The sequence below is a fragment of the Podarcis tiliguerta genome, assembly GCF_965153285.1.
Source record: "Podarcis tiliguerta genome assembly, chromosome: 12".
Taxonomy (NCBI): domain Eukaryota; kingdom Metazoa; phylum Chordata; class Lepidosauria; order Squamata; family Lacertidae; genus Podarcis; species Podarcis tiliguerta.
In genome coordinates this window covers 52,752,958-52,769,501 of record NC_139545.1, presented here as the reverse complement: position 1 = coordinate 52,769,501, position 16,544 = coordinate 52,752,958, and the positions used below count along the sequence as shown (strand labels likewise).

The window sequence follows — 16,544 nt, the reverse complement described above, 5'->3', positions numbered from 1 at the left end:
CCTGCGAGAAGTGAGGTTACAGGATCCAGGCAGAGGGCCTTCTTGGTGGTGGCGCCCGCCCTGTGGAATGCCCTCCCATCAGATGTCAAGGAAATAAACAACTATCTGACCTTTACAAGACATCTGAAGGCAGTCCTGTATAGGGAAGTTTTTAATGTTTGATGTTTTATTGTGGTTTAGATATTTTGTTGGGAGTTGTCCAGAATGGCTGGGGAAATCCAGCCAGATGGGCGGGGTATAAATAAGAAACAATAATAATATATTATAGCTAGTGGCACAGAGGTAGACATTCACTCTAAGACAAATATGGATCTGAATCTCTGGCTTCATTCGGCTCCCAAGCCTGACGTTCTCTGCCCCTGTTGTAAACATACGTACTACATCAATGATTTATATTTCTGTATCTATTCTTATTCCTCTTTTCTCTTCCTGGAAAGTGCTAGACTTTGATTTCTAGCCCACTTTAAAGGTAAAGGTAAAGGTACCCCTGCCCGTACGGGCCAGTCTTGACAGACTCTAGGGTTGTGCGCCCATCTCACTCAAGAGGCCAGGGGCCAGCGCTGTCCGGAGACACTTCCGGGTCACGTGGCCAGCATGACATCGCTCCTCTGGCGAGCCAGCACAGCACACGGAAACGCCATTTACCTTCCCGCCAGTAAGCGGTCCCTATTTATCTACTTGCCCCCGGGGGTGCTTTCGAACTGCTAGGTTGGCAGGCGCTGGGACCGAACAACGGGAGCGCACCCCGCTGCGGGGATTCGAACCGCCGACCTTTCGATCGGCAAGCCCTAGGCGCTGAGGCTTTTACCCACAGCGCCACCCGCGTCCCTGTAAAGCCCACTTTACCGTTGAGATAAAGCAATGGTTGCTGTCCTGTTCAGCGTACAGAACTCCATCCTTGATGAAGACCGAAATGGCTCGCAGGATGAAGGAGACAAAGAGATTCATGTGGATGAAGTTCCGTGTGCAGTGCAGTTTCCTGGGGGTGAGAGGGAAGGAAAAGTCACCAAGGAGGAAAGGCCATGTCTAATCTGCAACCTATTTATTCTATATACAGTGGAACCTTGGTTCTCGAACGTCGTCCATTCCGGAAGGCCACTCGACTCCCAATATGTTCAAAAACCAAGGTGTGGCTTCCGATTGGTGCAGGTGCCTCGGAAACAATAGCCGACAACCGCATTAGATGTTTGGCTTCCGAAAAACGGAACACTTACTTCCGGGTTTTTGACATTCGGGAGCTGATTTGTTCATCAACTAAGCCGTTCGAGAACCAAGGTTCCACTGTATATTGTAGTGGAATTCAGTGTTACACTTGCCAGGTGGAACAAATCCCCCTCAATTTTCTGGGTGTTCTCCAAATCCCTTCACCCCGCAGGAGCCAATTTCGGGGGTACAGAGGGCGGAGGCATCTGGGAAAGCCCCACTCACTCCACAAGTGGAAGTCCTTGCACAGGACTTCCACTGACAGGGTACGCAAGGTGAATCACTCTCAGAAATTCTTGGTTTGGAGGGATTTCTTGTCTATTAAATATGGTCCGTTCTTTATGCGTTTGGACCCCTCTTCAGGCATCATAACCAAATTTCGCCTGATGGTCCCTGGAACGAAGGAGCAGGCTTCTGTCATGTTTTGATACAATGCCTCAAATCATTTTGACGGAACCTTTCAAATCTGCATCTGGTTTGTTTTGATTCTTAGCATTCCCAAGCACCGCTGCGTATGAGGCTCCTGGTATCTCAAAACTGCAGTGGCTGGGTTATGGAGGGGTTTGCTTGTTCTGCTTCCCAACAACACAAGCCCCATTTCGCCCCCGGTCGGCACAGACGCAAAACCTCTCTCGCGCTAGAGAGCCAGTGTGGTGTAGTGGTTAAGAGCGGTAGTCTCGTAATCTGGGGAACCGGGTTCGCGTCTCCGCTCCTCCACATGCAGCTGCTGGGTGACCTTGGGCCAGTCACACTTCTCTGAAGTCTCTCAGCCCCACTCACCTCACAGAGTGTTTGTTGTGGGGGAGGAAGGGAAAGGAGAATGTTAGCCGCTTTGGGACTCCTTAAAGGGAGTGAAAGGTGGGATATCAAATCCAAACTCTTCTTCTTCTTCTTCTTCTCGCCAAACTCACCTGAAACGGCACAGGATCACCATCGCAGTGGTGAGCGACACAAGGGAAGTGCTGTAGCCCACTGTGTACAGAGCCTTTACGGAGAGGTAGTAGTAATCCTGAGAAAACAAACCACAATGTGCTCATTACTACGAATCATGAAATCCAGATCTGAGATGCAAAAACCATTTTCAGATTTTTGCTTTGGGAGGAGTACCACACTTTTCTGTCTATAAGACGCCCCCTATTTTTGGGGACTCAAATTTAAGAAAATGGGGGGAGATGGCACAGGGCTGTTGAGCTTTTTGTTTTAGGGGGGATTGCCGAAAATCGCTCACCCAAACACATCACAAAATCTACTTTCTGTCTGCCCCATCTTTGGCAGAAGCTGCCAATTGCCCGCCCAACTGCCGGAGCGTCAGCCAATCAACACCACCCATTGACGCAGCAACCAATAACATGCACAATAGCTGTTGACAGCTGTGGCAGCAACCAATCAAATGTCCACACTATGCACTACCCATGTTATCAGACGACCCCCACTTTTTAAGCATGATTTTTAAAGAAAAGAACATAGTGTTATACACGGAAAAGAACAGTATTCATATTCAACTGCTTCCAGCGAGGGATGGGTGGATCAGCCTATATCTGGTTCATTTCAATTTTGCATGTGTTTATTCATAACTGCTCCATCCTGTTTACTCATTATTATTATTTTTAAAAAACACCCATCAGATCCATATTTAAATATGCCTATTATCAAAAGCAGTATTTAGTTTGACGTTTTATCAAGGTATGTGTTTCTAAATGCACGTTGTCAATAAATACACATTTCCTTTTAGCGGGGTGAATTCTGAGATAATAACTTAATCACAAAATTTGGAGAACTACAAAACCAGAAGGATTCCAATCTACAGGTTTTTCCAGAGGAGCCGGATCAAGGTAGCTCATGTCAGAATTCCCAGAAATTCTTAAGCATCTCTAAATTCCAGCCTACCTGGTTATAATCTCCCATGGTGTCATTCTCATCGAATCCGCAGGCATCGTAGTAATGGGGGAAAGATTCTGACCAGCCGTCCTCAGTGCAGTTCCTACCGACAACCTTTAAATCTGCAGATCCACCTAATAATTAAAATTAACATGGAACATCTTGGGTAAATGTTCTGCCAGTGGAACACATGCTCTAATGCAAAGGAATCACTACTGCCTTCTCTTTTATTGTGAGGTGGCGCTGTGGGTTAAACCACAGAGCCTAGGACTTGCCGATCAGAAGGTCGGTGGTTCGAATCCCTGTGACGGGGTGAGCTCCCGTTGCTCAGTCCCTGCTCCTGCCAACCTAGCAGTTTGAAAAGCATGTCAAGTGCAAGTAGATAAATAGGTACCACTCCGGCGGGAAGGTAAATGGTGTTTCCGTGTGCTGCTCTGGTTCGCCAGAAGAGGCTTAGTCATGCTGGCCACATGACCCGGAAGCTGTATGCCAGCTCCCTCGGCCAGTAAAGCGGGATGAGCGCCGCAACCCCAGAGTCGGTCATGACTGGACCTAATGGTCAGGGGTAACTTTACCTTTACCTAAAACTTTTACACTTCACCATATGGCCAGCTTGTTCCTTTTTATTTTAATGTCCTTAGGAAAATTTGCCAGCATTTTAATGCGAATTTCTCCTTTGCATCCGATTTCACCAAATGCATACATTTTTGCAAACACAATATTCCCTGATACGATGTATTTGCCTGCTATTTTTTACTAACACGTGTTGTTTTATGCAAACTTTACAGGCTGCTAGGCTGGAGAACGGTGCTGCAAAATTTGGAGAAGTGCAAATTGTGAAGGATGGTTGGGGTTCGGTTCATAAATTATTTTGGAAATTACAAATTAGGTGGATTTACCTTTAAATGCAAATTGTATTGAGCTTGGACCCTATTCCTACATTTATCATGGCAATAGAGACACTATTGGTACTGTTGATACTATTGCTATGGTGAAGAATATTGCTATGTTCTCTAAAGTTTTCTCTTCCTGTGAAAGAGGATTTATTTATTCTCAGAGTGATTTAGAATTTATTTTGGATTTCTTCAGGACTTTGGTGAGTGTGGAATTGAACATGCTTTATTGTAGCTGAGGGGGGTATTTATGTATGCAACAATCGCTGCGAAAATGTTGATAGCTAGAAAGTGGAAGGGAGAGACCTTGACAACAAAAGAAGAATGGCAGGTGAAAATGTTTGAAAATGTAGAATTGGCAAAGATGACAGGGAAAATTAGGAATCAGACAATCCAAGTTCAATAAAGACTGGGATAACTATAGATTATATTTAAAAGAACATTGTTCCCATATGAAACCTTTAACATGTTTTGACTAATCCCCGCAATATAATATGTTACATAGAGTATAGAGTTAATTGGTATAATATAATGAAGAACAGTTTCAGGTTAAGAACGGACCTCCAGAACAAATTAAGTTCTTAACCCGAGGTACCACTGTATAGCAAAAAAACTTCGGTTGAGTAAGTGCTTTCAAGAACTGGTGTTGGATGGGAGATGGTGGGGGAATGAGGTACCCCTTAAGGAGGGACCCCTTAAAATTCTGCAGCGGCCATGCTTATGTCATGTGGGCTGGCCCCCTCAATGGTGGGGACAAGGTGGCTCATTTGGGTGGAGGAGAAAAGAAGAAGAAGAAGAGTTTGGATTTGATATCCGGCCTTTCACTCCCTTTAAGTAGTCTCAAAGCGGCTAACATTCTCCTTTCCCTTCCTCCCCCACAACAAACACTCTGTGAGGTGAGTGGGGCTGAGAGACTTCAAAGAAGTGTGACTGGCCCAAGGTCACCCAGCAGCTGCATGTGGAGGAGCGGAGACTCAAACCCGGTTTCCCAGATTACGAGACTACCGCTCTTAACCACTGCACCACACTGGCTCTCAAAAGGGGCGGAAGGGATTCTCTGACATCACTTCCATGTCCTATTGCAACATGGCCTCGTGTGGAGCACATTGTGGTCTGAATGATGCAAGACGCAGAGTATTTGGACCGATACCAGTCGGTGCATTTCCACAGCAATCTGGGTTTCACAGTTTCCTGAGAGCTCTCTGAGCGCCAGAGGAGTGTGCAGTGCTCAGGGTCCTTCCAGGGGCTTCGTTGGCGCAATGCGCAACTCCCTGCCACGCACTGGCTTCCCACTCGAGACGTCGCTGCGAATGGGCTGGAAGGGGGGAGTGTGCGTCTGTTCTTTGACGTCGCTCAGTAATTGTTGTTACGGCAATAAGTATAATGTATAATTATGTCCCTGCTAGATGGTAGCACTTGAGAATACATTTTCATAATACCATGCACAGTAATAGGCTGCCACGCGTACCACTATAATTAGAATTGATTAGGAAATTAATATCCATTTAGCTTCAGCTTCAAATCCCTTTCCCTCCGTCTCCCAGTTCAGAGGGTGCCAGAGCACTGTCACCCAGCCTCTTTTCCCTTACCTAGAATTTCGTCTGCGTTGTCCAGGAGTTCGAGGTCACCTGCGAAAGAAGGGCGGCTATCATGAGAATGTCATCTTGAGAGACAGAGAGGGCAACTTTGTTTGGGGGAAACCTTTAAGGAACGTCGAGAGGGTCTGTTCTTCCGTTGCAGCCGAAATGACAGAGTCTCATGCCATTGTCACAGACCGGCAAATTTATTACACCATAAGCTCTTGGAAATATATTCTGCATATATTTAAGCTTTAATGCCATTGTCATAGAGCTGTTTTGCATTTCTTTGTCATGTGAACTCCCTACCAACACCCACATGTAGACCCAGTTGCCAGGGTGAGGCTCGTGTATCTGATGAAGTGGGCTCCAGTTCAAGGGTGGGGGGCCTTTTTAAGCCTGGGGGCTGCATTACTCCATGGGCAACTATCCAAGAGCCACATGCCAATGCTGGACAGGGCCAGAGGGAAGAAGTGAGCAATTCAACCTGTGGAACTCTTCTTATCGACGATAGACTACTGTATTTTTCGCTCTATAAGTAAGGGAAAATGTGTATGCATCTTATGGAGAGAATGCAGGCTGCACAACTTTCCCTCTTGTTCTCCTGGCTTCAGGGATAGCTGCCCGAAGCCTCCTGAGCGCAGCGGGAGCGCTCCTCCCACTGCGCTCCGGAGGCTTCGCTTCACTGGAGAGCCGCTGCACAGCTTTTCCTCTCTACACAGCGCCCCTTCAGCGAAGCGGCAGGAGAAACGGAGCCTCTTCTATTTCTCCTCCCGCTTTGCTGGAGAGGCGCTGAGCAGAAATGGAGAGAACATTTTCCCCCTTGTTCTCCTCTAAATCTTTGTGCGTCTTAGGGTCGGGTGTGTGTTATAGAGCGGAAAATACGGTATATTTCAGCCACAGAAAGGTCAGAGGTCCCACTTAGGGAATGCCAATTTAGGGGGTGAAACTTAATGTTTGCAAATTTCTTCAATGGAAGGTCTTTAAAATGTGGCTTTTCTGAGGTGTGAGGAATTCAAATCTGTCATTATTTTTGTGCCAGGTTTGGAAGATCCTCCCTCCTCATTGATGTCCCCATGGCCCATTTATTTGCCCTCTCCCTCCGGGCCCCATTGCAGAGGGGCTGCCCAGGAGGTGAGCCCAAGGCACGAGGGGGATATCTAGGCCCTCTCTCTTAGCATGTTCAGGGAGGGCATGCAAACATGGTATGGCACGTAAGAGGCCCTGGAGGGGTCAAGAGTGCTTTCCTTGCAGGGTTAGTCCAGCTACCAGCACTGGACCCCAAAGAGCACATCCATGGAATTTGAAAAATCTGAGTAGGCCAATGCCTCTTTCAGCCCCTGAAATACCAGAATTTGGCCTTACCTGGTTGTGCGTAGGCCAAGCTATTCACATCCCAGCCTGTACGGGGAGGGAGAGGGAGAGGGAGAGGGGGAGAGAGAGAGAGAGAGAGAGAGAGAGAAGAAATCCCATATGGTTAAATCGTAATGGCCAAGAATCCCCATGCCTTACTTTAAGAAATACTTCATTACTTCAATAAATAATAATACTGTGTGTGTATGGCAGGCTCCCGGTAAACAGTTTGTGGCTTTCCAATATTAGAATCAGAGAATTGCAGAGTTGGAAGGGACCCTGAGGGTCATCTACTCCAACCCCCTGCAATGCAGGAATCTCAGCTAAAGCATCCATGACAGATGGCCATCCAACCTCTGCTTCCAAACCTCCAAGGAAGGAGAGTCCACCACCTCTCATGGGAGTCCCTTCCACTGCCAAACAGCTCTTACTGTAAGAAAGTTCTTCTTGGTATTTAATTGGAATCTCCTTTCTTGAAGCCGTGGGTTTGAGTCCTGCCCTCCAGAGCAGTAGAAAACAAGCTTGCTCTATCCTCAGATATTTGAAGACTCCAACTGTGAGTGTCTGGAGGCGGTTGGTGGAAGGATGGCAGCTAACGAATTGAGGTTGAATCCTGACAAGACAGAAGTACTGTTCTTGGGGGACAGGGGGCGGGCTGTGGGGGGGGGGCTCCCTGGTCCTGAATGGGGTAACTGTGCCCCTGAAGGACCAGGTGTGTAGCCTGGGAGTCATTTTGGACTCACAGCTGTCCATGGAGGCGCAGGTCAATTCTGTGTCCAGGGCAGCTGTCTCCCAGCTCCGTCTGGTACACAGGCTGAGACCCTACCTGCCCGCAGACTGTCTCACCAGAGTGGTGCATGCTCTGGTTATCTCCTGCTTGGACTACTGCAATGCGCTCTATGTGGGGCTACCTTTGAAGGTGACTCAGAAACTGCAATTCATCCAGAATGCGGCAGCTAGACTGGTGACTTGGAGCGGCCACCGAGACCATATAACACCGGTCCTGAAAGACCTACATCGGCTCCCAGTACGTTTCTGAGCACAATTTAAAGTGTTGATGCTGACCTTTAAAGCCCTAAACAGCCTCAGTCCTGTACACCTGAAGGAGCATCTCCACCCCCATCGTTCTGCCCAGACACTGAGGTCCAGTACCGAGGGCCTTCTGGCAGTTCCGTCGCTGAGGGAAGCAAAGTTACAGGGAACCAGGCAGAGGGCCTTCTTGGTAGTGGCACTCACCCTGTGGAATGCCCTCCTAGCAGATGTCAAGGAAATAAACAGCTATTTTACTTTTAAAAGATAACTGAAGGTGGCCCTGTTTAGGGAAGTTTTTAATGTCTGATGCTGGATTGTTTTTAATGTTCGGTTGGAAGCTGCCCAGAGTGGCTGGGGAAACCCAGCCAGATGGGCGGGGTATAAATAATAAATTATATTATTATTATATAAGCCTGGTCTTCCATGTCCCATTCCACTATATCACACTGGCTCTGACCCCACAGGCATAGGTTGAGAAGGAGGTATCTGAGTCCAGGGGAGATGGGAAGCATAGGAAACTGCTGCACACCATCTGACCATTGGTCCACCTACCTCAGTATTGTCTATCTGACTGGGAGCAGATTTCCAGCATTTCAGCCTGGGAGTTTTCCCTACATTTATCTGAAAATACTGGGTATCGGACCTGTGACTTTCTGCCTGCTCTACGACAACTCCCACCAACCCCAATGGTCAAGGATGAAGGAGGGCGTAGTCTAATGATGTGTGCAGGGCTACAGATGATGGATGCGGCCATTCCCTACCCTGCAAATTCACATCTCTATTGTGTTCTCTGGATGTGAGCATGTAACGGGACTCAGATGAGGTGGCGGTGGCATATGGAATAGGCCCAGCTTTCATCATGAGAGACTTTAAAGGAATGCCCAGCGAAATCCCATTGAAACTTTATTGCACCACACAAGATGCTAATGGTGAACCTATTTCTTTGTTGTGCTTAATTCAGCCGCTAGATGGCCCTGTGGACTTTTCTGATTTTCTGATGATACGTTTTGTGTTGCAGGGAGCTCGTAAATAGCCAGTGTTTGGTCCGGACTTCAAGGTGCCCTGAATTCCCAACCCCACACAGTATTCTTCCACTCGAAGTAGATTCAGATCCTCATTTCATTTTCACCTCCAAATCATGATTATTTTTTTAAAAAAACTTTGTTGGCTCAGCCATAAGGCGGTGGTTCTTACATGCTACTCCAAAAGCACTCGGTTTTATTTGCTTCTCCTTAGTGAAAAGCAGAGACATCACCTTACTAACAAAGGTCCGTATAGTTAAAGCCATGGTTTTCCCTGTAGTGATGTATGGAAGTGAGAGCTGACCACCAGTTGCTAATATTTTCACTGTTGTTGTTGTTGTTGTTGTTTAGTTGTTTAGTCGTGTCCGACTCTTCGTGACCCCCTGGACCAGAGCACGCGAGGCACTTCTGTCTTCCACTGCCTCCTTCAGTTTGGTCAAACTCATGTTAGTAGCTTCGAGAACACTGTCCAACCATCTCATCCTCTGCCGTCCCCTTCTCCTTGTGCCCTCCATCTTTCCCAACAGGGAGTCTTCCTTTTCCAGGGAGTCTTCTCTTCTCATGAGGTGGCCAAAGTATTGGAGCCTCAGCTTCAGGATCTGTCCTTCCAGTGAGCACTCAGGGCTGATTTCCTTAAGAATGGCAAGGTTTGATCTTCTTGCAGTCCATGGGACTCTCAAGAGTCTCCTCCAGCACCAGAATTCAAAAGCATCCATTCTTCGGCGATCAGCCTTCTTTATGGTCCAGCTCTCACTTCCATACATCACTACTGGGAAAACCATAGCTTTAACAATATGGACCTTTGTCGGCAAGGTGATGTCTTGCTTTGACACAATGAATAGTATACCTTATTTATTCAAAAGTACAGCTGGTTACGTCTTGTGTGTTCATGGAGGAGTAATGCAGGCAGGGAAGGGATGGGAAGGAGGCAGGAGAGCAAACAAGTAGAGGATGGAGGAAAGGAGAGAAGCAGAAGCTCTCTCCACTCAGGACACAAACCCTACAACCCTAAAAAAAAAGCCTTCCTCCTTGCAATGACAATGGGTAGATCATGGCCAGTCTTCTTATACTGTGAGTAGATCGCAGTCTCTTGAGAGTCCAACTAGATTTCAGTGGGGGGGGGGGGAGGTGACAAGAAATTTTCCACACCGGGTACCACCTGACCTTGCTATGCCACTGGTGGTAGGACTCCCTGGGAGACAGGTGACTGGAAAAAATACCCTGAAAGAAGGAAGTTTGAAAACCCCCAAGTGAATGAATCTCTATGTCTCAATCATGTTCATTCCCCTTCTACCATATTGGCCCAAATATAAGACGCACACGCAAATAAGCGGCACCTTTAAAATTCAGGGGGCGGGGAGAGAGAGAGAGAGAGAGACAATACCCGAATATAAGCTGCTCCCTTAAAATTCTGCAGGCACTCACACCCGTAAATGGCAAATGCAGAAGAAAATCTTATGGGTACTAGAGAGGACCCGCAAATGGGTTAAACACCTGTTCGTAGCACCGTAAATGCAAATACAAAATCAACACTGCACTGTAAAATACAGGGAAAGTGATGAATGACATTAGAATTGATTGCACAACAGTCTCAAGCTCACAAATCGGCAATAAAACATTTTTTGGTCTGTTTCAGCAGTGTTATCGTAAAAGCCAATTTTTGTAAGGTCGCAAATTTAAGCCTCACTTTAACTTTTCACGGTTGGGATTTTTTTTGGGGGGGGGGGAGTGCAGCTTATATTCAGGCCAATACGCTACTCAGGTAACAATGCATTGGTCTGTTCCTCCATGTCACTCAGATTTCGGTTCCCGGAGAAGGGAAGTGCTCCGAAAGATGCTACTTATGTATCTGGAGCTTTTAGCATTTCTCCATCAGCCTGATTTGGGTTGATACATTAAGCCTCTGGACGTTTAATTGGATTCACCCTACTCTTTATTGACCATCAACGTCAATACCAATTGCCTGAAGTCTCTTGGTAGACGTAATTGTTGGGGAGTTGCTCACCGCATGCTGACTTCGCAGCTTCGAACAACAAACTCACGTCTCCCATGCGGCTTACAGAAGATCACACCCGGAGGCCACGTTATTCATCCGCAATACCCCACGCCATGCAAAGCAGTTACAGTCAAGGATCAGAACCTCCACTTTACCCAAGAAACCAGTGAATAAGAGAGAAAACCCTCAGTTGGGGGTCAAGCACCATCAAGTGACAACTATCAGATACAAATGGGCGATGGAAGTGTAGTGGTTAAAAGTTTTGGGTCGGGTCCTGCGAGACAGGGTTCAAATCTCCCCATTTGGCCACGGAGCTCATTGAGTGGCCTTGGGCCAGTCACTGTCTCTTAGCTGAATCTACCTCACAAGGTTGCTGAGAGGATAAAAAGGGAAGGAGGAGAACCATTGACAACAAGCTCCTTGGACGAGAGGTGGGATATAAATGTAATAATCTTTTTTAAAACACATGACTATCATATGACTTAGCCATGATTCCTGAATTGCAGGGGGTTGGACTAGATGACACCTGAGTCCCTTCCAACGCTACAGTTCCATGATTCTGCGAATCAAGGGTGCACAAGGTGCCCAACATAATGACAATGTAATAATAATTTATATGCTGCCCATATGACTGGGTGGCCCCAGCCACTCTGGGTAGCTTTCAACAAATGAAAACATCAAACACAGGAAGGAGGAGAAGAAGAAGAGTTTGGATTTGATATCCCGCTTTATCACTACCCAAAGGAGTCTCAAAGCGGCTAACAATCTTCTTTCCCTTCCTCCCCCACAACAAACACTCTGTAAGGTGAGTGGGGCTGAGAGACTTCGGAGAAGTGTGACTAGCCCAAGGTCACCCAGCAGCTACATGTGGAGGAGCGGGGAAGCGAAGCCTTCCCTCTCCCAAGATGCCTCACGCTCTGAAAAAACCCCTCCCGAAGCAGTTTTAATGAGGATGAAGATGCCAGGGTACTGTCACGCTTGCTCAAGACAGAGAGAGTGAGAGCCAGGGACTGCCATCTCCTGTTAAAAGGAACCGGTGACAGTGCGTTATTCAGGTGACAAGTCCTGTGTCATGAGCTACAGATGTGCCTTCATCCCTTTTTGACAAGAAGAACTTGTTTTCGCAAATCTTTCTTAACTCTCAAAGGGTGGGAGGGAGAGAAGAACGACTTCCCTGAAAATAGATAGGCCTGAAGGTCACACACAGCAATATTTCATTGGGTTTGGAACGTCTAAACCTCAAATGGAATGTTCTAGGAAGATGGCCAATATGGGTGGTTGCTGCTACTGCTGCTGCTGCTGCTGTTTTCAAAGAGCTGGCTGACTTGTGGGCCCCAAGACATTCCTGGACTACAATGAGCAGCAGAAAATCACACAGAGTAAGTTTCTCTTTATTACCAAACAGGATCCACAAAGGAGCGTCAGCCCTAATGAGCACAGCAACTCATCTTTGTCAGGTCTTGCTCCCATGAAGCAGTTGCAGAGACTAAAGGTCCCCACCTCCCCAGATTTACCTGTGTCTCCTCCTCTTCAGGGTTTCCCCCCAAGCAATCTGAGACTATGCCTATGTGACGTTGACTTCTCCACCGCCCTCTTCATGCCTCTCCTGGTTCTGGGAGACCAGGGAGGAGGGGAGCTTGTCGCAGCAGGAGGGGGAGACATCCATGCTTCCTCATCAGCCTGACTCATCTCTGCCTCTTGGCCTCGCCTCCCACTATCCTGTTTCTGTTCCTGATTTTGGACTTTTCTCTGCCACAGACTCTCCCTGCTCACTAAGCCCCATCATCTCATCAGTGTGATGGCCTGGGATTCAGACTCAGAGGCTGAACCTGAAGAATCCCAGCCTGCACAAGAGTCCCCGCCTCCAGAACCAGCTGAGCCGGGGCTGCGGCCTGAGCCTGAAGGGTCCTCACCTGTGCTGGATCCTCAGGTACAGACACCAACTGAGTCTGCTCTGGCCCCTGAGGTGATGGAGGACCCATTGCCTGCAGGTGCTCCACTCTCAGCCCTGTCAGGGGAAGAGGAGGTTGCCTCTGGGTCCAGTAACCCTCCAGCCTCTCCTGAGCTGCAGAGGCTCAGGGCAGAGATGCGGAGGGAACTAAGTTCTCTCAGGAGGAGTGCTCGCCTCCAGGCGCGGAGAGGCGAGTCACCTGTGGACCAGGGCCGCCCTATGCCTTGGGGCAGATAAAAGCCTAGTCCCAGGCTGCGGAAGCAACATTGTTGGTAGCCTGTTCCTGCCTGCACCTTGTCCTGCTCTTCTGCCAGAGTTCCTGACCTTGCCCGACTCCCTGCCTTGGACCCCGCCTCACCTTTGACGGACAGCCTCCATACCAGACCCTTGACCTTGGACTGGACTCAGACCTCGCCATACGGTTGACCCTCAGTTCCAGCACAGTCAGCTTCTGATGCCTTCTATTCCCAGTCTTCTCCCTCTGTTCACTCACTGTTGTCCCACCCCCCAGTCCCTGGACTCTGAGCCTTCTCCCCTTGGGGGTTCCCCAGCTAATTCTTCCCACCATTCCTCTGCATCCAACCAGTCCATAACACACAACTCCCATCATCCCTCACCATGTGCCATGCTCTAGCTGGGACTTATGGGAATTGTAGTTCAGCCAAAGTTGGATGGCCACAGGTTAGCCACCCCTGGTTTTAAAAATAGACAAAGCCACCAAATAATGTGGTGCCTTAGTTCTGGACCAAATTCCTCTTCTGCGTCAAGTTCCTCTTGTTCCTTGGACTAGTTTCTATATATTTTGCTTCTTTTTCGTTCCAAGGCTTTGATTGATGTTACCGGAGCCGCCGGCCTCATGGGTAACAAGCCTGCTCATCGCTTTCAAAAGATCCCAGCCGTTGCCATGGAGACTCCAGGCCTGCTGTTGGTTATCAGGGAGGAACTGATAAGAAAAAAATGTAACACATGTTGGCGATTGTATCTGCGGATCAGTCCCACCTCACCAGCTGTTGGCCGGGATAGAAAATATTACTTTCTTTCATGATTTGCCCTCATCAAAGAAAAGGAAAAAAAGAGGCCATTGATTCTGGCCTTGTCCTTCCAAAACTGAATTTCGGCCTGGTGTGAATGAACAGCCAAAGGGCAGGGACTGTCGTAATATTGATTTCTGCAAGCCACTCTGAGACCCATTTTTGGCTGAAGGGTGGGGTATAAATGCTGTACATAAGCACATCCATAAAGCAGCTGATGGGGTGATTTCTTCTTCTTCTTCTTCTTCTTTGGCGATCCCTCGTAGCTGAGTAAGATTGTCTTCCATAAACATGGTTTTAACAATGAGTCCGTAAGTGACTGTGGAGGCCAATTCTGGATCCACATGTCCTTCCACAGTGGGAACATTGGTTCCCAGGCAGAGGTTGATCACGGTGTGGATTTTCCAAGCATGCCTTCCTCTTAGCGCGTTTCTCCCTTGCGTCCTGAGTTCGAGCGTCTTCAAAGCCCATGACACCTTTGGTGAAGGCTGTTCTACAATTGGAGCACTCTCAGGCCAGTGTTTCCCAGTTGTCAGTGTTTATACTACATTTTTTTAGATTTGCCTTGAGACAGTCTTCAAACCTCTTTTGTTGACCACCAGCATTATGCTTTCCATTTTTAAGTTTGGAATAGAGTAGTTGCTTTGGAAGACGGCAATCAGACATCCGCACAACATGACCAGTCCAACAAAGTGGATGTTGAAGAATCATTGCTGGTGATATTTGCTTCTTCCAGTACACTGGTATTAGTTTGCCTGTCTTCCCAAGTGATGTGTACCATTTTTTGGAGACACCGTTGATGGAATTTTTCGAGGAGTTGGAGATGGCGTTTATAAGTGGTCAACGTTTCACAAGCATACAGTCAGGTTAGTAGTACCATAGCTTTGTAATCCCACCACCACCAGCAGCAAAAGTATCATAGAATTGTAGAGTTGGAAGGGACTTCATGGGTCATCTAATCCAACCCCCTGCAACGCAGGAATCTCAACTAAAGCATCCATGACAGATGGCCAGAAGTATCACAGTGGTCCATGTTGTGGTAAGCTCCTGATCAGGAACAAAGGAACCTGCTTTATACTGAGTCAGACCATTGCTCCATCTAGCTTAGTGTTGTCTACACAGACTGGAAGTGATTCTCCAGGGTTTCAGGAAGAGTCTTCCCCAGTTCTACCTGGAGATCCCTGCAACTGAATTCAAGACCTTCTGTGGGCAAATCGAAAGCTCTACCCCTGAGCTATGGCCCTTTCCCAGGACACGTTCTGTGAATACTGGCCTTGGATTAATCCTAGGTCTTAGTGCAGTGTTTCTCAAACTTGGGTCCCCAGCTGTTGCTGGACTACAACTCCCATCATCCCTAGCTAGCAGGACCAGTGGTCAGGTATAATGGGAGTTGTAGTCCAACAACAACTGTTTGAGAACCATTGTCTTAGTGTTTCAGGTATTGTCAGGATGCTGTCAGCAGGTCCCGGCTGGTTGCTCAGGAAAGTATAAAGACAAGGACAAGTTTTTTTATTTCAATCTTCACAGAGAGGGGCTATAGAACTCAGCCTCTTGGATAATGGTGTTGTCCTGAGTGAATCTCCACCCCCATCTCTCCCAATTCCTCATTCGTCACTTCTATGGATGCTGCTACGTGCCCTCTGTCTTTGAGCTCTTTGCTCTCCTACTTTCAAGGCTCACCGGGTTATGGGAGATGGAGGGTCTGGAATGCTTTCTAATGACAATGTATCAGCCGGGTGTTTTTCCAGCTCTCCCATGATTTCCCAGCATTCCCCCTCTTCTGCCTCTGAGCTGTGACCTCCCTCAAACCCTGTTGTAAATCTATACTGTCTTCCTCTTCCTCCTCCCTGGAAGAGTCAGGATGGGGAGGTGGTCTCTACCATTCCTCCTCTGCCCTGTCCCTGACAGGTGTGTTATTGCCTGTGCGCAGTTGCGTCTTGCTTGGTTTGAGCATTCCAGGCCACCATACAAGAAGCAAAGCTCTCATTTAATAATAATAATAATTTTTATTTATACCCCACCCTCCCCAGCCAAGGCCAGGCTCAAGGTGGCTAACAAGCAATAATAAAAACAAATTGAATGAATACAACTTAAAAACAAAATTAAAACACAACATTAAAATATTGAAACCTCATTGCAGGAGGAGAAAGGAAAAGAAAAAAGAAAGAGGGGAGGGAATCAAATTGGCTCCAAGCCAAAGGCCAGGCAGAACAACTCTGTCTTACAGGCCCTGCAGAAAGAAATCAGATCCTGCAGGGCCCTGGTCTCATGAGGCAGAGCGTTCCACCAGGCCGGAGCCAGTGTTGAAAAGGCCCTGGCTCTGGTTGAGGCTAATCTAACTTCCTTAGGGCCTGGGACCACTAGGGTGTTGTTATTTATGGACCTTGAGGCTCTCTGTGGGGCATACCAGGAGAGGCGGTCCTGTAGGTACGAGGGTCCTAGGCCGTGAAGGGCTTTAAAGGTCAAAAGCAGCACCTTAAATCTGACCCTGTACTCCACCGGGAGCCAGTGCAGCTTGAAAAGCAGTGGGTGAATATGCTCCCATGGCAGAGACCCCGTGAGGAGCCTCGCTGCAGCATTCTGCACCCGCTGGAGTTTCTGGGACAGC

The 16,544-nt window shown here is 47.8% G+C and overlaps 1 protein-coding gene across 7 annotated transcripts in view; it reads right to left on the bottom strand.

Moving 5' to 3' along the window:
• The window catches only part of ADCYAP1R1 (ADCYAP receptor type I), a 100,406-nt gene that overhangs the window by 38,666 nt on the left and 45,196 nt on the right, over positions 1-16,544 (bottom strand). For all 7 annotated transcript variants that reach the window (XM_083406562.1, XM_083406557.1, XM_083406558.1 and 4 more), the window contains exons 4-8: positions 6,917-6,952; positions 5,564-5,602; positions 3,091-3,215; positions 2,115-2,212; positions 847-979 (exon numbers count right to left, since the gene is read on the bottom strand). In XM_083406562.1, the coding sequence (XP_083262688.1) occupies positions 847-979; positions 2,115-2,212; positions 3,091-3,215; positions 5,564-5,602; positions 6,917-6,952 (431 nt within the window). The remainder of the gene's footprint in view (positions 1-846; positions 980-2,114; positions 2,213-3,090; positions 3,216-5,563; positions 5,603-6,916; positions 6,953-16,544) is intronic.